Source organism: Eimeria necatrix, genomic scaffold, assembly GCF_000499385.1.
Source record: "Eimeria necatrix Houghton genomic scaffold, Enh_scaff52, whole genome shotgun sequence".
Taxonomy (NCBI): Eukaryota; Apicomplexa; class Conoidasida; order Eucoccidiorida; family Eimeriidae; genus Eimeria; species Eimeria necatrix.
The window spans coordinates 42,772-63,133 of NW_013651677.1; the positions used below are offsets into that span (position 1 = coordinate 42,772).

General features: G+C 56.4%; 2 protein-coding genes across 2 annotated transcripts; one reads left to right on the forward strand and one right to left on the reverse strand.

Annotated features, from left to right (window-relative positions):
* Window positions 1-2,755: 2,755 nt before the first annotated feature.
* ENH_00061010 (DEAD/DEAH box helicase, putative) lies at window positions 2,756-11,853 on the reverse strand (the record flags this gene model as incomplete). Its single annotated transcript, XM_013577134.1, has 12 exons — window positions 2,756-4,100; window positions 4,433-4,510; window positions 4,755-4,823; window positions 5,080-5,246; window positions 5,540-5,939; window positions 6,166-6,290; window positions 6,718-6,996; window positions 7,933-8,052; window positions 8,305-8,457; window positions 8,876-9,036; window positions 9,389-9,479; window positions 9,928-11,853. The coding sequence occupies 12 exons, from the start codon at window positions 11,851-11,853 to the stop codon at window positions 2,756-2,758; spliced, it is 4,914 nt and encodes a 1,637-aa protein (XP_013432588.1).
* Window positions 11,854-12,527: 674 nt separating this feature from the next.
* ENH_00061020 (hypothetical protein, conserved) lies at window positions 12,528-19,720 on the forward strand (the record flags this gene model as incomplete). Its single annotated transcript, XM_013577135.1, has 6 exons — window positions 12,528-14,022; window positions 14,256-14,383; window positions 15,101-16,247; window positions 16,654-17,542; window positions 17,722-18,606; window positions 18,787-19,720. The coding sequence occupies 6 exons, from the start codon at window positions 12,528-12,530 to the stop codon at window positions 19,718-19,720; spliced, it is 5,478 nt and encodes a 1,825-aa protein (XP_013432589.1).
* Between the last annotated feature and the right edge of the window lie 642 nt (window positions 19,721-20,362).

The window sequence follows — 20,362 nt, forward strand, 5'->3', positions numbered from 1 at the left end:
CATGCCGGCTTGTGGCTCCTTCTGTAGAGCTTTAATATTTAAACTTTTGTCTGCATTTTAATATTTCTGTTATGCCTAGCTGCGCAACAGTAGGTTTGGGAGAGCTTATGCGTGGATGTAGGGGCCACATGAGGCAGCAATTAGACGAAAAGTGTGAAGTTCTGGGCATGTAGATACACAAAGAGGAATGATGAGTTGTCCCTCCCACGCAGTAGGATTTTTAAACTGAGTTGCAGTGGCAGGAGCAGCGGCGTCTCTCAGTACGTTCAGAGCCTTCTTGCATATTAGGTTAACCCTGGCTGTGTAGCGTGGCTGCACTGGTAGCATGCCAAAACCCAGGAAGGAAATCGCGTAGAAAAATATCTCTAGTGATTCCTGCTTACAAGCTCTCTTCATGAAACTCTTTGTGGGCGAAGACCCTGGAGCAACCGCTCAATGTCGCTACTGAGCCGCGCTCAGGTCACTATGCATGCGTCCTGGAAAGAGCGAAAGTAATGGTTTTTCAGTGTCTACATTACTTAAAGGATCGCTTTGACTCTGAAGCTGATGGCAAAGCTCTCAAGGTATTTATTCTGTTGCAGAGTCTACTGGGAGTAGGTCCCCGTGGCCTTTTCCGATATTTATGTCCATACAGTAATACCCCATGAAAGGACAATACGAGCCAGGGAAGAGACCACCATGGGCACCACTGCGCAAGTAAACAAAATGCAGCGGTTTACATGGGCTTCCATTTTGCTGCACCAAATAACGGCCCCGTGGCGGCTGCAAACGGCATGCATGTACGGTTACGCAGGCATAATAATCTATTCGTCCCAGCTAAACCCCACGCTGCTACGCATGCCACCGCACTAGACAGTGCACTCTTCTAGCACGCTTCCTTAAACAGCTTGCGAAGCCGACACACACACATTTGCCACTGCTGGCTAGAGTCGCTGTGGCGAGCTGAATCTAGGGAAAATTCTCGGTTCACTAGACCGCAAGGAACGCAAAAAAGTTGCATTTGTGGACATTTGCAGTCTGCCTCGTGCTTGTTCCATAGCACTGCGATGAGATTAGATACAGTCAACTCACCCTCCATGTGGATAGGCGCAGCTCGTTAGGGCCTCTTCTGTCTAGCCATAAGCCTTCTGCCCGGAATTGCCTCGTTGATGTGTCTGGCACATGAGTGGGCGACTGAGTGCAGCTGCGGGAGCCATGTCTTCTCTTAGCCCTTAAAAGACCTTTGTGAGATAAAGTCAGCGGATCCAAGAAACGCTTTACGTGCTTTCAATGCGAAGAAGCGGAAATGCTTCGAATTGGGCCTTTGTGTTGGGTTAAGACGCCATTATCTCATGCTGAGGAACACAGCACAGTACATTGAAGGTCCAATTCACGCGCAGAAGCCACTTTTGGTCACTTTGTTATGGAAGAGATCTAGGCGTGCGTGCAGTATACGCTCGAAGCTGTCTGCTTAAAAGTCTGCTGCCCACAGGACAGCCTTTTCCAGAGACAACCACCTCACTGTGTCAGGGCTTGGGAAGAAGGCTTCCGTCGATCGCGTATTTCTTTTATGAGTGTCATCTTACTGCCAAGTCAAGTCCTGTGGTCCTGACTGCCACCGCTACTCCTATTTGTGTCCTTTCCTTTGATAAGCCCAAAACCCCAGCGGTTTAAATTCGTCTTAGAACTCGCGCTGTAGTAGGAACTGCGGCTTGGGGTGGCGCAGTAGCTGCAGCCGTGCAGTTGCAGAAGGACGGGGGAAAAACATGCTCGCTTATTTGCCTGTTGCTTTGCGGCCGAAAAAATGGAAAGGATCACGTTCGACGGACGAGGAGTCCACGGCCACTGCAGCGTAGAGGCCCCAAATCCCCCTTATCTGCACGTTTCTGCCCTTTTGTCGACCTGGGGCATTTTGTAAGCCCAAACGCGTTTCATGAAATGCTGCAAACAGCACGGGAGAGCCTCTTTTGCCGTTGGAAATTAAAGGGCAGGTGAACGTTGTTCATTTAGGCCACCAGATCCAATCTGCGATTATGATGAGCCTTTTCATTGGGGGAGAACAGAACGCCTTATTGGCGCCTGTGGAGCGGCAGTATGAGAATGAGGACTGCTGCTTCTACTGCGTATTGAACGAGTGGCCTTTTGTGGCTTGGGCATCGGAGCAAGGATACTGTTGCTTTCGGTTATGCTGCAAAGGATTGCGAGTTACCGTGCAAACCGTTTGTTCGGGAGTGCAAAGCAACAGCTGCGTCTGCCTGTTGCTGTGAGCCCTACAGTGCGCTGCCTGTGTCACTCCAGCAGCAGCTGCCTGCTGTTGTTGTGAGCCCTACAGGGTGCTGCCTGTGTCACTCCAGCAGCAACCACCTAGAGCCAGCCAAGCAGCCCAACAGCTTTGCTAGATCGCTGCTGCTGAAGCAATGCAGCTGTTCTGCGCAGCAGATGTGAACTCACGGAGCAGCAGCAAGCAATTCTGCAAAGTAGCACTAGTGAATTAGATAAACCAAGTTTACCGAAACCCAAACAGTGATTATGAAGGTGTGAGAGGCGCCGGCGAAACACAAAGTTGACACACACAGCACAGAGGTAGCTGAAGCAGCACGCTGACGGCCCCACAGGCTGACTGAAGCCCGCCAAAGAGGACGGAATAAAACTGACAAGCACCCAGAGGGTACGAAGAAAAGACACAAACAGAGACAAAAAGACGCAAGCTGAATGACAAAGTGCTGTACGCAAGCCTGGGCACAAAAGCAGCAACAAATTGGCAGTTCTCCCTGTCTTAGGACAGCCACATTGAAGGAAGAACACCACAAACGCCATTACGCCTAAGAGCTGCCAGCCGCCGCCTGTGGGCCTCGGGGTCCAGCGGAGCTTCAGGGACTCCTGGGGACCCCGATGCCGCTGCCGAGGATTGGACTGACCCCAAGCCTGACAACGCGATGGGTTTGGAGATGCACCTGGAAAGGTCAGCAGCAGCTGCTGCTCCAGGGGCTGCCGCTGTACCTGCTGTGCTACTTCTTGCTGCTGCTGCAGTTGCTGCCGGAGCTGCAGCTGCTGCTGCAGTTGCTGCTGGAGCTGCAGCTGCTGCTGCAGTTGCTGCTGGAGCTGCAGCTGCTGCTGCAGTTGTTGCTGGAGCTGCAGCTGCTGCTGCAGTTACTGCTGGAGCTGCAGCTGCTGGTGCAGCTGCTGCTGGAGCTGCAGCTGCTGCTGGAGCTGCAGCTGCTGCTGGAGCTGCAGCTGCTGGAGCTGCAGCTGCTCCTGCAGCTGCGCCTGTAGCCCTTGGTGCTGCTGTGGCACCACCTGCTTCGGTCATTGCAGTTGCAGCTGCTGCTGCGGCGGGTGTCGTACTTGGCGCTGCTGCAGAAAAGTATGTTGGAGCTTTCCACGTCCCTTCGTCATCTGATTCGAAGCCGTAGAACACGGAAGGACGAACTGGAGCTATTGGAGGCCCACTACTCTGTTGCAATGCTGCGCAGTCTCTTTCAGCCGGAGACACACCTCGGGCAGCAGCAGCAGCAGCAGTCATTGCTGCTGCATCACGCAGCAAGCCTGCTGCCGCCGCATCTGACCGTGCACTTCGCCGTTTGCCTCTTTCTCTCTCGGAGGTTGTAGCGCTGAGGCCTCCGTCCCCCTGAGGGGCAGCAGAGGATGCTTGGGCGCTCCACGCTACTTCTCTGCACCTAGCAGCAGCGGCAGCAGCAGGATGTGCCTGCTGCTGCTGTTGCTGCTGCAGAAAGTTCATCGTCGCCGTTCCAGAAAAAAACTGAAGGGGTGCAGCAACAGGCTGTGGGGGGAAGTGATGGGGCTTTTGCTGCCACTTAGAAGCTGGCCCTCCTGGTGCCGCTGCACTTGAAGTTGTTACTGCTGCTGCTGCTGCTGCTGCTGGTGCAGCGGCGCGTGTAGGCGCCCTTTCCCCATTTCCAGCCTTGCCTTTTGTTCCAGCTGCAGGGGCTGGGGCCTTGGGCCCAATAGATGGTGCTGCTGCAGCCTCTGATGCTGTTTCTGCTGCTGCAGAGGGAGCTGCTTTTGCTGCTGGCAGCGGCTTCGGAGCACCTTTAGGGACGCAAACCCGAATGACAAAGGGGCGGCTCTCGCACAGGAAGTCGTGGGCCACTGGGCCGGGACTGCAGCAGCACCAGCAGCAGCAACAGCAGCGGCAACCGCACGATAAGCAGCAGAAGGGATACTCCACAGAGGCTGGGGGCCATTGAAGAAGCAGAAGAGACAAAAACAACGGACAGGCAAAAACAAACATTCAGAGAAGCTTAAAAGAAGAGAGCGCGGCCTCTGCCAGACTCAAAAGCATGTCTTTCAAAAGCATGTCTTGGGGGCCAGGGAGGAGTGCAGCAGCAGAAGAAAGAAGCATCTGAGACAGTCTGAAATGAGGCGTAGACCAACAGAGAAGTAAAACACAAACAGAAAAAAATAGTGCAAGAGAGGGGAAGGAAAGACTTACAGCAGCACACTGGTCCCGCTGTACTTCCGCCGGCCCTTCACAAACTCCTCCTTCAGAAGAGATCGCCGCAGCATCTCGCTGCAGCAACAGCAGTAGAAGCAGCAGCGAGGGAGCTGAGCTCTAAAAGACGAAGGCCAAAGAAGAAAAAAAAGGGGACAAAAAGCAACGCAACGGCGCACATGCTCCGGGGCAAACAGAAGTTGAAAACGTCGGCGAGAATAGAGACTGAGATTGAGTCATGAAAAGAGGCAGACAAAAACACAAAAAAGCACAAACGTGCTAAGAGGGAGGTGAGAAAAACAAAAGGATGTGCTGTGTGCACCATATGATGACATCAACTTGGTCTGCGCTGAGGTCGCGCAGGGCCCCGTAGCAACTCATGTCTGTAGCCCTGCAGCCCAGCAGCAACAGCAGCAGCAACACAGAAGGGCAGGCTGCGAATCGAGCAGCAAAAGGTCCTCGGGGTTGCTGCAGCACAAGAAGCAGCTGCAGCAAGAGAACCAACGCCAGCTTTGTGGGCAAGAATAGCAGCAAAAGAAAGCACCGGCAAAACGAAGTAGCAGCAGAAAGCCGCAGCAACAGCTGGAGGTGGAAGCCTCAGCAGCAGCAGCAACAGCAGCAGCGAAAGCAACAGCAGCAGCAGTCACTGGAGGCACCCTCTGTCTAGGACTGCCTTGGCGCTGGCACTGCGCGACGCGAGGCGCAGCAAGCGGCGGGTGAGAGGCTTTGGCTTGCGGCCGTCTCCTGCTGCTGCTGCATCGTGGGCATGCAGCAGCAGCAACAAAACTCTTGCTGCTTCTGCGGCGTCGACTTCCTAATATGTACACAGAAACAGACGCAGTGGAGAGGTGACAGAAAGCAGCGAATTCACGAGCAAGTGTAGCACAGAAAGTGGCAGAAGAGGCGAATTGCAAGCAAACACAGCACCAACGTTTACTAGTGAAAACATCATAAAGGCGGCAGGCAGCAAAACAAAAAGGCAGCTATGCACGGGGAAAGGAGACAAAGGAGACGAGGAGCTGCTATAGAAAAGAATAAAGGAGACGCAAAGAAAGGCACGGAAGCAAACAAACCACAGCACAATGCTAAGGGTCTTTCTTGCCATACCTCGATGCGGCTGTTCTGCCTTCTCCAGCAGTTGTCACACTGGGCGTTGCAAACTACCGCTGCAGCTGCTGCAGTAGCAGGCTGCGTCTCCCCCAGAGCCCTCAGCAAAAACGCCCGCCGGCATTCCGTGTCTTCTTCGCAGTAGCGCTGCATCTCCTCTAATCCCCTAGCCTTGAGCGCCTCTTTGGAGGGCCCCAACGCAAAGGGCGCCGCCAGCTGCTGCGCTGCGGCCGCCGCTGGGGGGCCCCTGTTCCTGTAGCGGCCTCTGCGGGGGCCCCGCGACGGGGCCCCCCCTTCTGCATGCAGCTTGTTTATCCGTGTGGCGTCGTGAGGTAGGTAGAAGAGGATGCAGCGGGCGGGCTGGCCATCGCGCCCTGCTCGCCCTATTTCCTGGTAGTACCTGCGGCAAAAGTAGCAGCAGATGACAGAAAATGCCCTTCTATTTCCGTCAAATATTCAAACAAATGCAAGAATTCAAAATTGAAGTGGACGACCAACTCAGATACTGACTCTCTCTATGCTGTCAGGTTGCAGCAAGAGAAAATGGCACACCAACCGAGGCCTGCTAGCAGCACAAACTGCAGCAGCAACAAGCAGCAAAAGCAGCAGCAGCAGCAGCACCAAACCTTTCTATTGAGGGCGGCATTGAGTGGTGGAAGACGAAACGAACGTCAGCTCGATCCACGCCGAGGCCAAAAGCCACCGTGCAGCAAACAACCAACGCGGCCCCGGCCCCCCACTGAGCAGAAACCTGAAGCAGCAGCAGCAGCAAGGATAGCAGCAGCAGCAGCGACAATAGCAGCAACAGGGGCGGCTGCAGGCAGAAGTTATGCAAGGGCAGATTTTGCATGCGGTGCTGTGAGAGCCGTTAAAAGGCCCTGGGAGTTCGCAACGGCAACAGACTGGCTGCGAGCTGCGGCAGGAGGCAAAGCAGCAGCAGCAACAGCAGCAAAGCTAAGGCAGAAACGCAGCAGCAAAGGTAATGCCGAAATGAGCAGCAGCCAGAGCAGCACAAAAAGCAGCAGTCGCAACGCCGGCAAGAGCAGCAAATCAGCAGCAGCATCCACCCCCTTAGCCATAGCATCGACAAACGTCCGCCCGTAGCTGCTGCAGCTGCAGCCAAGCCAAGAGTCACAGCAGCAGCAGCAGCAGAAGCAGCAGCCACAGCAGAAACTAACCTTTGCCCTTTTACTGTGCGTCATCTTAGCATGGTAAGGCACTGCGCGGACTCCCCTCTGGCTGAGTTTGGCTGCGAGAGCCTCGCAGTCCTTTGTGGAAAGGCAATAGATAATGCCGCAGCAGCCGGCGAGGGGCGGAGAGGAAACTGCTGCAGCAATAAAAGCCACAGTTTCCTTCGTCTTGCGGTGGACCTCCAGAAACAAATTCGGGCGGTCGCAACTCATGCGAAATGAGCAGCAAACGGAAATGCGCAGCAAAGACAACACGCGGCGCTCCAGCTGCAAAACCCCAAAACAGCACATGTGGAGATGCAAATAGGGCTACTTCTATACGTATACATATTCGCTTATGCCACATGTGGAGATGTAAATAGGACTACTTCTATACGTATACATATTCGCTTATATGCCTTTGTGTATACGTATTCTGCATGTATGCATGCGTGCTTGCATGCAAATATATACGTAAAGAAAAATACATAGAATCATATGTGTCTGTACATCCACATGTGCATCTATACATGTACATGCATATATATATACATATATACACATATTCTATACATGCATCTATACATATACATCTATTTATACACATATATATATATATATATGTATATGGGTGTGTGTGTGTGTGTGTGTGTGTGTGTGTGTGTGTAGATGTGTGTACACACACAGACGTGTACACGTATGTACCTATGCGTATGCATGCATGATCATCCCTACATGTATCTTTAGACGTATCTGTAAAAATGATACACATAAGCTTATTTGTACGCATGGAGAAGAGACCCAGCCAGATTTTTGAGTATTTAAAAAAGTGAACGCTGATTTGCATCGACAGAAATGCTGATCTAGCGCAGCGATACAAAAAGGAGGGGAAACAGGCGGCAATTGGAAACACAAGACAAAGACGGAAGAGCCAGTTTTGCGTCTCGTGCATGCAGCCGCAGACAGACAGGCAAAGGCAAAAGGGAGAAAGGCAGCAAGAAAGGAGCAGCAAAGAGACGGATGTTCATATTCCTAGAGAAACCCAAAGCCACGCACGCAAATATCGCCAAAAGGCACAGCTGAGGAACAAAGACAAAAAATGGCTTGAACTGCGTCAATTACGTTTCATTTTGAAGACATCTGGGTTGTCTTGACACTGGGAAAGGCAGAATCGAAGTGCAGATCCTGAAGCAAATCTTGTTTAAAAAAAGAAGTGAAATTCACCTCAGGGGAGGCCGACGCAGTGAGAGCCATAATGGGAACACCTCTATATTTTGTCTTCAGAAAGGATACCGACAAATACTCCTCACGAAAGTCCTCGCCCCATTGAGACACCAAGTGCGCCTGAGGAGCCCGCCACCCTAAACCCTAAACCCTACAGCCCTAAACCCTAAACTGTAAACCCCAAACCCTGAACCCGAAACCCCAGACCCCTGAACCCTAGACCCTAAACCCTAAACCCTAGAGCCTAAAACCCTAAACCCTAAACCCTAAACCCCAGAACCGAAACCATAGACCCTAGACCCAAAACCCTACACTCTAAACCCTAAGCCGTAAACCCTGGCTAGGTCTTTGAAGAGGCTGCGCGGCCCTGACCTCGTCAACCACAAACAGGCGAAGAAGGCGGCGGCTGTGGAGAGCCGCCATGGCCTCGGCTAGCCGCTTAGAACGCGAGAGCCTCTCAGCAGTTATCAGCAGCACTTGAGTCTTGGGGCTTTTGCTACGGAGGTCTGCATAGACCCGACGCACCTGCAGCCGCAACAGCAGCGGCAGCAGCAGGAACTTTGAGATCGTGCAAGCAACGTAGGGGCGGCCGCAGCAACACACTGACACAGCTGCAGGTACAACAGCCGCGGCCCAGGCGCAGTTGTGATCGGCAGCAACAGCGGCATTGACCGTCGCAGCAGCAACTGCAGCGGGAGCACCAGCAGCAGCTACTGCATAAGCAGCATCAGCAACGAGTGCAGAATCACTAGAAATAGTCGGCAGCAGGAAAGACGTTTAAATGATAAGGCGCAACAGCAATAGCAGCAAGATCGAGTGAGGCAGCAGCAGCATCAGCGGCCCCGAGGAAGCAGCTGCAGCCGGTGAAGCACGATACGCAGCAGAAAGAACATGAGCAGCAGGAGCAGCAGCAGTGTCTACAGCAGCTGCAGGGGCTGCAAACCTCAGGCTTAGACAAAGAGGCATCCAGCCTTTCCACAAAAAGACCCTTTTGCTGCATGTGCCGCTGCTGGTCTTCCATCAGCGCCAGCAGCGGTGACACGACTACACAGACGCCGCCCAGCAGCAGCGCGGCCAACTGGTAGCACAAGCTCTTGCCTCCACCTGAGCAGCAGTAGCAGCAGCAGCAGCTCAGCAGCCCTCGCAGCTGCAGCAGCAACAAACTTTGCAGCGCCGGGTGTGGCAAGAAAAGGATGGACGCAGACTACGGTGCGCCCGATTTGAGTGGTTGAATGCAGCAGCAAACTTGGCAGCAGCAAAAGCAGCTGCAAGATTTGCAGCAACGAGCTTAGCAGCAAATATAGCGGCAGCAAACTTAGCAACGGCAAGATTCGCGGCAGCACCCTCCCAGCAGCAAATATAGCGGCGACGCTGCAGCGCGGCAACAGCAGCAGCAAACTTGGCAGCAGAGACGCTGCAGCGAGTTAACGACAGCAGCGTCACCAGCCTTGCTGACCCGTCGGCATGACGACAAAGGTGTCTTTGCCGCTGCAGACGGCGGAAATGGCAGGAAGCTGCAGTCCCCTGAGGGAGTCGTGCTTAAATATCTGCGGCCACAAATGCAGCCAACAACGTGCTGCTGCTGCTGTTGCTGCTGTAACTGCTGCTTTGCTGCTGCTGCTGCTGCAACTCTTTCTGCACTAATAGTTCCTGCTTCCCGCAGCGCGGCTGAAGCGCTTAAACGGTACAGCAGCAACGGCAGCAGCAGCAGCAGTGAAGAAGTAGAAGAAATAGAACTCGCCGCAGAGGCTACGCAGGCTCCGGAAGGGATGAAAACGACAGAGCAGGCACGGGCAGCAGCAAAAGCACGCAGCGCAGCAGCAGCAAAACACGGAATACATGCAACAACTAAACAAAAATGAAAAAGATCATAAATAAATAACAACTAAAGGCGTAAGAAATAGGTAAGAACATTTGCTGAAAGAAGCCGGAGACAAAGGAGCAGCAGCAGCGGCAGCAGCAGCAGCTTGACAGGCGAATCTGCAGCTGCAGCACCTGCCTATTTAGCTGGAAAGCCCGCCGGGCCAAAGGCGTGTCCGTGGAGAAGAATGAAGACAGAGATATTTGATGCTGCTGCTGCAGCGCCTTCAGCGAAGCAGCAGGAAAAGCAGCAGCACCTCCTGCGCTCCACCAGGAGACGAACGCGCAGTAAGCAGCACCTGAGGCAGTGTTGCAGTCAGACGATATGCCCAACTGGCTGCTGCTGCTGCTGCTGCTGCTAAGGCGGCGGGCGCCGCCCAGCAGGCTGCTGCTGCTGCTGCTGCTGATGCTACTCATGCTGCTGTGCTGGGAAGCGGAAGATGCCGAACTCGCTTGGGAGGACTGCTGCTTCTGCTGCTGCTTCTGCTGCTGCTTCTGCTGCTGCTTTTGCGGCCGCTGCTGTCGCTGCTGCTGCCTCTGCTGCTCATTTGAAGCGACGGACTCGTCGTCTGAGCTGAACAGTGCCTCGCAGTAACTGCTGCTGCTGCTGCGGCGGCGCCGCCAAAGACGGCTGCTCGGGGTGCCGCTGCTGCTGCTGTTGCAGGGCTTGTCCTTCCCAGCAGCAGCAGCAGCAGCAGCAGCGGATGAAGGCCAACTCTCTCCAAGCAGCGTCGGGTCTTCATCTGTGTCATCATCATCTGTAATGTCTGCTGCTGCTGCGCCATCTGCTGCTGAGTCTTCAGACGTGACGCTGTCGGCAGCTGCGTCTCCCGTTGCTGCTGCTGTCCGTCTTGCTGCTGCTGCTGCTGCTGCTGGTTCCTCGTCTGTTTGGTCACTAGGGCTGCTGATGATCCAGTGGGATTCCTCGCCGAGTTTTGCAGAGGCATTGGTTGTTTCCTCCTCCGAAAAAAGGCGCTCTGATTCCTGCTGCTGCTGCACCTGCTGCTGCTGCTGCTGCTCTTGCTGCTGCTTATCCTGCTGCTGTTTCTGCTGCCACTCTTCCTCGTGCTGCAGCTCAAGAAATAAGGCTGTATCCGGCGCTGGAAGGGGACGCAGCAAAGGCAGCAGATCTTTTACAGATCCCAGCGCAGCCTTCAAGGCTTCCCCCACAGAAGGGTCTGCCCGTGCTGCAGCAGCAGCAGCAGCTGCTGCTGCTGATACTGCTGCTGCACTTGCGGAGTTCCCTTGATCGTTTCGCCTTACCTTGTTCCTGCTGCCCTGCAGCAGCAGCAGAATCAATCTGGAAAGTTGATTGACAGCAGCTGCTGCCGCTGTTTGTAGGGCTCCGGCGTCTTCGTTATTGCTGTTGCTGCTGCAGCAGGCTTGGGAAGTGCCGTTGCTGCAGCGAGATGACCCCTGCGAATCGTTGCAAGGCAAAGTGTTGCTGCTGCAGGCCTCGTGGCTGCTGTCAGTGCTGCTGCTGCAAGCGGCAGCAGCAGCAGCCAGGCGAATTCGTTTGCTATCTGCTCCGCCCTTTAGGGCATCTACACAATCCGGCGAGCGCTTTTGCTGCTGCTGCTGCTGCTGCTGCGGGCTGGGCTCTCTAGGCGTCGCAGCTGTAGAAGGCGTCGCTGCTGTTGCTGTTGCTACTGCTGCAGCTGCTGCTGCAGCTGCTGTTCCACTTGCTGCTGCTGCGGAGCAGCAGCCGCTACTCCTGCGCTGCCTCTGCGTGCACTCTTCAATCTCATCATCGCTGCTGCTGCTGCAGTAGAAGGGCTTGTTCGCGGAAGCAGAAGCAGCACAAGCAGTTGCAGCAGCAGCATTTTGGTTTCTTTGTGGGTTCAAAGGCGCCTTGCCACTTGCTGCTGTTGAGATGAGCTGCTGCTGGTGAGGCAGCAACAGCCGCTGAAGCCGGAATGCAGGCGACCCAGAAGCATCTGCGCGGCTTCCGCTGCTGCTCACTACAGAACACGGGCCAGCTGCTGCTGCTGCTGCTGCTGCTGCTGCTGGTTCTGCTGCTGGCGCATCTGGTGCCCGTGTGGGTCGTTGTTGCCTTACCATCGCTAGCAGTCAGCAACAGCAGCACGGACTCCTGCTGCTGCAACAGGCGTCTTGGCCTGCGGTGCGTTTCCTTTCATTGGGCTGCTCTGCTGCTGCTGCTGAGTGTGCCAATGGTGCTGCTGTTGCAGCAGCGTGCGCTGCAGCAGCAGCGGCTGGTGTTGCGCCTGATGCTGGCTACTTGCTCTGTACTGTGGCAGCAAACGCAGCTGCAGGTGCTCACGCTCAGCCGCACATAGAAGTGATCAGGGGCTGTGAGCGAGGCTGGCTTGTGTTGTTGCTGTGGCTGCTGCTGTTGGTGCTGTGGGCAGCAGCAGCCAAAGTAGTCGTATTTGAGGCGATCTCTACCACTTTCTGTGAATTTAAATACTAATAAGCTCCTGATTTCCTATAAGGCCCTCTATGGGCTATTTTTCTTTCAGGGGCCCCCATAACAACAACCCCACTCGGGCCAGGGGGCCCCCTGGCGAAGGCCACGGGGCTGCTGCTGTGCAGCAGTATCCCACGGCAACTGCAGCAGAACACAGTTTGTTCATGCTTGTCTTAAACTTATAGTCTTGTTTGGGACGATCTGAGGGGATTCTTGCCTTGCGTTGGCCTGCTGGGTGACCCCTGCCCAGTTTGGGGGGGGGCAGCAGCCCGCTGCAGAGGCAGCAGCAGCAACAGCAGCAGCAGGGATGCAGAGCAGCAGCGGAAACACAAACTCTGAAGGGACCCATTTGCTGCCTGTGGTGCCCGCAGGGAAGCGCCGCGTGGCTGCGAGGGGCCCCAGGGGCCTCAAGTTTGTGCCGCTCCCCACAAAGCCCGACAGCCAGGAGCTGCAGCAGCAGCAACACGAAGAACAACAGCAGCAGCAACAGCAAGAGGGGCAGCAGCAGCAACAACAGCAGCAGCAACAACAACAACAACAGCAACAACAGCAGCAGCACCAACAGCTGCAGCAGCAGCAGCTGCAAAAAGGGCAACAGCTACAGAGAGAGCGGCAGCTGGGACTGGCCGCTTACGGCTTCCTAGCAAAGAGGAGTCTGCAGGAGCAGCAGCAGCAGCAACAGCAGCGGCAACAAAAGTACCGCCACATCTTGGGCGCGCCTTTTGAGAATTCATCAACGCAAGATGAACGGCAGCAACAGCAGCAGCTGCAGCAGCAGCTGCAGCAGCTACAAGCGGCTGTTGCAGAAGATGCTGCTGTCTGCTACCAAAACCTCTTAGTGGGGCCCCAAGGGCCCCGGCCCTTTGTCGCGAGTGTGGACTTGCTTGCTGAGCAGCTGGCGCTGCTGCAGCTGAGGGCTGACATTCGCGCTGCTGCTGCTGCTGCTGCTCCCAGCAGCAGCACCAGCAGCAGCAACACAGATTTGCCTTGTGTCAAGCCGCTCCCGAAATGTTCAAAGACAGAGGACTGCAAAGATACTGGGGACCAAAACCTGCAGCCAACGGAAAGCAAGCAGCAGCAGCAGCAGCAGATTGTGAAGGGGGAGCCTTTAGAAGCCGATGCAGCCGCTGCTGCTGCTGCTGCTGCCGAAGCAGAAGATGCCGCGGGAGCTGCAGCTGCGGCCACGGGATCCGTGGCTGCCGACGCGGTAGACACCAGAGCAGCTTCAGGGTCAATTGCTCTAGAAAATATGCCGTATGCAGCTCCAGCAGCAGCAGCAGCAGCAGCAGAAGCAGCAGCAACAGCAGCAGAAGAGCTGTCCCGCTTCGCATTTGGTGTGAAGAGCTGCGATTCCCCTAAAGAAGATGCAGCGGCTCTCCAGGGCTCCCCAGGGGAAAGCGCAGCCAAAGGTGCCTTTTTGGCTGCTGCTGCTACTGCTGCTTCTGCTGCTGCTGCTGCGAGCAGCACCAACTGCAGCAGCGGCAACAGCACCTGCAGCAGCACGATGAGCAGCCAGAGCAGCACCAGCACCAACACCAGCACCGGCAGCAGCAGCACTAGCATCCCTCTGGTCGACATGCGCGTCCTGAACGCTATTACTGGCAGCAGCAGCAGCAGCAGCAAGATCGGGCCGCTGGCGCTGCCGCCCCTGGCAGCAGCAAACATACGCCGCATGGTGTCGACCTGCGGGCTTTCTATCCCCTTTCACCACAAGAGAATCTTGGAGCCTCAGCAGCAAATTATGGACAGACTTGTGAGCGCATGCATGCACAAGAAGCACGTCATCTTAGAGTCCCCTACAGGTGGGTTGCGACTTGCTGCTGCTGCTGCTGCTGCTGCTCCTGCTGCTCCTGCTGAGTGCTCCTTCTCCCGCTTCTTCTACGAACAGCGCTGTTGCTGCTGCGTATGCTGCTGCTGCGAATGGCGCCGCTGCTGCGCAGCTCCCACTTCAGGTGCTGCAGCTGCTGCTTCCCGTGCGCCTACTCAAAGTCCTACCGCCTCCGCTGCTGCTGCTGCTGCTGCTGCTGCTGCGCAGGCACCGGGAAGACAGCAGCGCTGCTGTGCGGGGCGCTGGGCTGGCAGCGCTTCGAGAGCCTCCAGTCTGGGCGGCGAGGGCACTGCTGCATTTTGTACTTGACGAGGACTCACAAGCAGGGGCAGCAAGTGGGGCCAGCAGCAGCTTTGGCGTTTGCTGCTGCTCTGTGGCTCTCCTTTTGTCTCTTTGCGTCTGTCACTAGCCCTCAGTTCTGCTCCTTCTTTGCTGTTTCCGAAAGTGCGCGGGTAGACGCAGGCTGCTGCAGCAGCAACTGCTGCTGCTGCTGGCGCTGCGCTGCGGAATCCGTGGCGAGCTGCGTAGCTAGCCAGCTGGCTGTTCGCCAGCAGGGTCGCTGGCGGGAGAGGCAGCTGGCTAGCTAGCTACTTGTGTGCGCAGCTAGCTAGCTAGGTAGCTACCCATGCTTCCTTTTAGCTAGCTAGCTAGCTAGGCAGCTAGCTAGCTAGGTAGCTAGGTAGCTGCTTAGCTAGCTAACTAGCTAGCTGTGCGTCGATTTTGCAGGCCTGCGGCTCCTTATGTCTCTTTTTCGCTTCGTCTTTCCTTCTCCGTGTCGCTTATCTGCTGCTCTGCTGCTCTCTTTATACCTTGCCTTCATTTCTCTCTGCTGCTGCTGCTGCTTCGCCTGTCTCAACCGAGCAGCCGGCGTCTTTTGGGATCTATGCTGTGGCTCGCAGGGGCTTCCCTGCCCTTCATATTGTCCTTTGCTTTGCCCTGAGCTGCGTCTGCTGCTGCTTGCTGCTGCTTGCTGCTGCTTGCTGCTTGCTGCTGCTTGCTGCTGCTTGCTGCTGCAGTTTTTTGCGTCTGCTGCTGGTGGGGTGTACGTACAGGTGATTTCAGAGATACGGCGGACGGCCTTCAGGCCTCGAGCTGTCCATTTGGCTTCCAGAGAGCACTTGTGCTCATTTCGCAGGTCCTCAGCAGCGACAGCAGCAGCAGCAGCAACAGCAGCAGCAGCAGCAGCTGGGACCGTGGGGGGCACTGCGGCGGCCGCAGCTGCTGCTGCTGCTGCAGCTGCTGCTGCTGCTGCCCCCGTCAGCGGCGTCGACTGTCGCGCCTCAGCAAGGCTCACAGAAAGGCTTCGGAGGCAGCAAAACATTGCACTGCGATCTGTTGTTGCTGCTGCTACTGCAGCAGCCACGCCAGACGAAAATAAGCAGCAGCAACAACCGCAGCAGCAGCAGTGTGCGCCTCCCCCGCTGTGGCTGCAGAAGCTGGGCAAACGAGCGGTGGGCTTAACGGAGAAGCAGCTGCAGCAGCAGCAGCTGCTGCTTCAGACAGCAGCAACAAAACAAAACGACCTGCTAGTTGCCGCCTGCGAGTCCCCCCTCCCACCTTCTGTCACCGCCCGGTCCACCCCGGCAGCAGCAGCAGCAGCAGCAGCAGCAAAAGCAGCAAAGGCAGAACAGTTCGGGTCTCAAGATGACGCAGACGAAGAAGCCGTTGGGGGAGGCGCAAATGAAGGGAATGCTGAAGGAACATCAAAAACAGCAGGAGCAGGAGCAGCAGGAGTAGCAGCAGCAGCTGCTGCTGCTGCGGGCCAGGGAAACTGCTGGATCTGCCCCCATTACGTCCGCCTTTCTGACCCTGTCTATGCTGCTCAGTTAGCAGCACATGCCCTAGCTCCTGTTGTTGCTGCTGCTAAACCGGCATCGGCTGCAGCAGCAGCAGCTGCTGCTGCAGCAACAGATACCTCCGTGGCAGGGCTGTCTGCAGCAGCAGTGAAGGCAAAACTGGAAGACTGCGCTGACAGTGCTGCGTGTAGCAGCAGCAGCAGCAGCAAGTGCGAAAGCGTGCTAGATATTGAGGCGCTGTCTGCTGCTGCTGCAGACTGCAGCAGCAGCTGCGGCATTGGGGGCTGCGCCTATTACAGCAGCCAGGCGCTGGCCCAAGGGGCTGATATTGTGGTGTGCCCCTATGCCTTTGTTGTTGACCCTGGAGTGGCAAGGAGAACCAAAGTCGCATCTATTCTACCTGGTGCTGCTGCTAAAGCTGCTCCGAGTGCTGCTGCTGCTGCTGCTATTGCCGCTGCTGCTTTAAGTCCCTCTGCTGTTAGTGCTGCTGTTGTTGGTGCTGTTTCTGTTAGTGCTGCTCGTGCTGCGGCTGCTGCTGTTATTGCTGCTCCTATCATTGCTAGCCTCTAACGCCGCTGCTAGTGGTACTCCTGCTGCTGCGGTGAATGCGAGCCCTGCTGCACTTATTGTTTCTGCTGCTGCTTCTGGCTTTGCTGTCAGTTTTCAAGCTGTTCACGCTGCTACTGCTGTTGCATCCCTTTGCGCGGGCCTGTCGGCTGATGCAGCTGCCGCCAGGGCTTCTGCTGCGATTATGGCTGTTACTGTCTACACTGCTTCTGCTGCTGCTGCTGCTCGTGCTGCCGCTGCAGGCAGCGTGGTGATAGTAGACGAAGCACATAATATAGAAGACGTTTGCAGGGAGGTCGGGAGCATAGACATAACGGTGGAACAGCTGCAGCAGCTGCTGCGGTGGCTGCAGTCTCTTGAGCGTTTGTTGCTATCGCCTATTGCAGCAGGAGCAGCAGCAAGGAGAGACACAAGGATGCAACAGCTGCTGCAGCGTCTCGCGCTGCACGCAGGGAGGCTAGCAGCGCCTATTTCCAAGTTGGTAGACGTGGCAGTAGATGCAGCAACGAATCAGCAGCTGCTGCAGCGGGTGATGCAGCAACAGCAGCACGTGATTCGCGAGGAGCTGCAGCGGAGCGCGCGAATGAACAGCAGCAAGAGCAACAGCAGCAGACGAGGGGTGCACGGCGGCGTAGCAGTAGCAGCAGCAGCAGACGAGCCCAGCGTATCCCTCGAACTGCTGGGCTGGGGCGGCGGGGCCCCCGAAGGCGCCGTAGGCTTTGCTGCAGCAGCAGGTTTAACAGCACCCGAAGCAGCAACAGCACTGGGGGAGAGTGTAGAAGTGCTGTCGCTCAGCAGCAGCGAAGCTTCAGAGCTGGTGGGGCTGGGTCCCCCAGCAGCAGGTGACAGCCTCGAGCAGCTGGAGCAGCTGGCTTACTGTTTGTTTCTATTGGCGAAGCACCCCACAGCTTATGCTGCTTCCATTCGACTTGCTGCGGACCGGCACTTCCTTGCTGCTGCTGCGCTGCCGCAGCAGCAGAAACAGTCACTGCAGCAGCAGGAAGAAGCAATCCGCAAGGTGTCTGTACACCTCTGGCTGCTGCTGCCCGCCGTCGTCTTCTCCCGCGTCGCTGAGACCGCCAGAACTGTTGTCCTTGCTTCGGGCACGCTGGCGCCCTTTGACTCTTTCGCGTACGCTGCTGCTGCTGTTCCTGCAGTTGCTGCTGCTGCTGCTGCTGCTGCTGGTACTGCATTAGTTGCTGCTGCGGCTGCAGTTGACGCTGCCGCTGTTGTTTTGGTCATTGCGCTAGTGTGCTGTCAAGGCCGCGCCTTGGTAAGTCTGGCAACCGCTGCTGCTGCTGCTGCTGCAGGTCCGAGTTGGGTCCTGCCTTTGGCAAGCGGCTGCTTGGTCCCCCTCTTGAGGCGCGGCACGTGATAGGGCAGCAGCAGCTGAAGGTGATAGCTGTTGCTGCGCTGCCCTCCAGCACTGCAGCAGAGCCGCTGGCTTCGCCTGCGACGACAGCAGCAGCAGCGGCGCAGCGGCTGCAAGTGGTGCAGCAGCAGCAGCAGCACCGGCACACCGTGCGGGAGCGGGAGCTGCGCTGCCAAGCAACAAACCTCAACAACCCCGAGTTTCTTGCAGATCTTGGCAGGGCAGTAGCGAGGCTGCTGCAGTGCGTGCCTGGTGGGGTGCTGCTGTTCCTGCCGCGGTATGGTTTGCTGCAACAAGCCCAGCGGATCTGGCAGCGCGAGCCCATGTGGCTAGAGCAGCAGCAGCAGCAGCTGCAGCAGCCGCAGCAGCAGCGGAGGAAGATGCCGGCTTTCCGGCAAGGGAAGAAGACAATATGGGATGTGCTGGTGCAGCTGAAGCGGCACGTCTTCGTGGAAACGCCTGCTGCTGCTGCAGCAAGCCAGCTGCTGCAGCAGCAATTCGTGGCCGCAGTCAAGTCCGCAGGCCACGCCTTACTGCTGGCTGTTTACAGAGGCAAACTCAGCGAAGGCCTTTCCTTCAATGACGATTTGTGCCGCGGCGTCTTTTGTGTGGGGCTGCCGTTTCCGTCTTTGGGGGACCCCAAAGTGCAGAAGAAGCGCGACTACAACGACGCATGCAGCGCCCGCTACCTGCAGCAGCAGCAGCCGCAGCAGCACAGGAAGCAGCAGCAGCAACAAACCCAGATGGTCAGTGGGTCCAGGTGGTACTCCACTCAGGCCTACAGAGCCCTCAACCAGGCAGCAGGGAGATGCATTCGGCACGTGTACGTCCCAAGCGTGCAGCAGTAGCAGCTGCTGCTGCAGCTGGTGCTGTTGCTGCTGCTGCTGCGGGTGTTGTCGCTGCTGTTGCTGCTGGCGTTGCGGCTGCTGCTGCGGTTGCTGTTGTTGCCGCTGCTGATGCTGCTTCTACCGCTTGCCTGTTGCTGCTGCTGCTGTCAACTCAGGGGCGACTACGGAGTAGTGGTGCTTCTAGAAAGCAGACACAGGCCATCTTCTGGAGATTTATGTCGCTGGCTAATGCCGCATTTGACGTTTGAGGCCTCACTGTGGCCCGTACTGCTGCAGCTGCACCAGCACTTTCAGGCGGCGCCTGCTGCTGCTGCGGCGGCCGCCGCTGCAGCGGAGGCTGCTGACGAACAGCCCTCACGAAACGCTTCTGCTGCTGCTGCTGATGCAGCTTCGAACGGTTCCGGCTGGGTCATCAAACTGCAGCGTCAGGGGCAGCAGCGACAAGAGCAGCAGCTGCTGCATATCACTAACCAGCGCCAGGAAATGCAGCAGCAGTCGCTACAGCCAGAGCTGTCCACGAAGCAGCAGCAGCAGCAGCCGGTCAAGCAGCAGCTGCCGGAACAGCAAATAGTCAAAAATGAGCAGCCGCAACAACTAGTGGAGCAGCAAGGCGCAAGTGCACACCTGCAGCAGCGGCAGCAACGGCCATGGCTGGCGCAGCAGCAGGAGAAGCAACAACAGCTCTTGCTGCCACTACAGCAGCAACTGCAGCGCATGCCGCATGAGCAGCAGCAGCAGCAGGAGCAGCACATGCCGCAGCAGCCTCACTGGTCGTCACAGCCGTCGCTGCACCAGCGGATGCCCCACTTCGCTACCGCAGCAGATATCCTACAGCAGCAGCAAGAGCAGCAGCAGCAGCAGCAGCCGCAGCAGCACCGTGCATCAGCACCAAGCCAGATGGTGACAGCAGCTGCAGCTCAAGACCAGCCGCAACTCGCAGCAGCGCCACAGCAAACCTCTTGTTCGTCGCTGCACGAAACACCCGCAGCAGGAGCAGCAGGAGCAGCAGTTGCTGCTGCTGCTCCTGCAGCAAAGGAAGACTGGCTGTCTATAGAAGAGACAGAGGATTTGTTGGCCGCGTTTGACTGACATGGCAACACTGCAGGTACAGCTGGTGCAGCAGCAGCAGCAGCTCCTGCCGCTGCAGCAGCAGTAACGGCAGCGTGTCTTTTTCGTACTCTGAGTAACTTCAAGCTCGAAAGCTTTTATATTCAAGTAAGATGAAGCGAACACAGAAACGATAAATAAATGAACAAGTAGATGAATAGTAAAAGGACAAACGACTAAAACTGAAACGAAATCTGCGGAAAAAAGAAGTTAAGTATGCGTACAAAGCACTGCGAATGAAGCGCAAAAGACTGCAGGCTGGCGTAGATATGCCGCTGCTGCTGCTGCTGCTGCTGCCAGGTGAGCAACAAGGGCCCCTGTGCCACAAGGCCAAACAAGGCGCCATTGAAACATAAAACCGATTGCTGCTGGTGCAGCAACAGGCCAACCATCACCAGCGGGCGGTGTTGCTGATGCAGCAGTAGCAGACGTTGCTGTTGATGCAGTAGCAGCCTAAGCAGCAGCAGCAGCTGCTGCTGCTGCTGCAGGGTCACTTCTTCACTACCTATACAGGCATAGACACGAGAAGCACAAGTACAGAAGCTAATGTTTACTGCTGCAGCATCACCAGCACCGTCAGCAGACCTTTGCTGCTGCAGACGTGGCAGTGCCAGCCATTGGTTG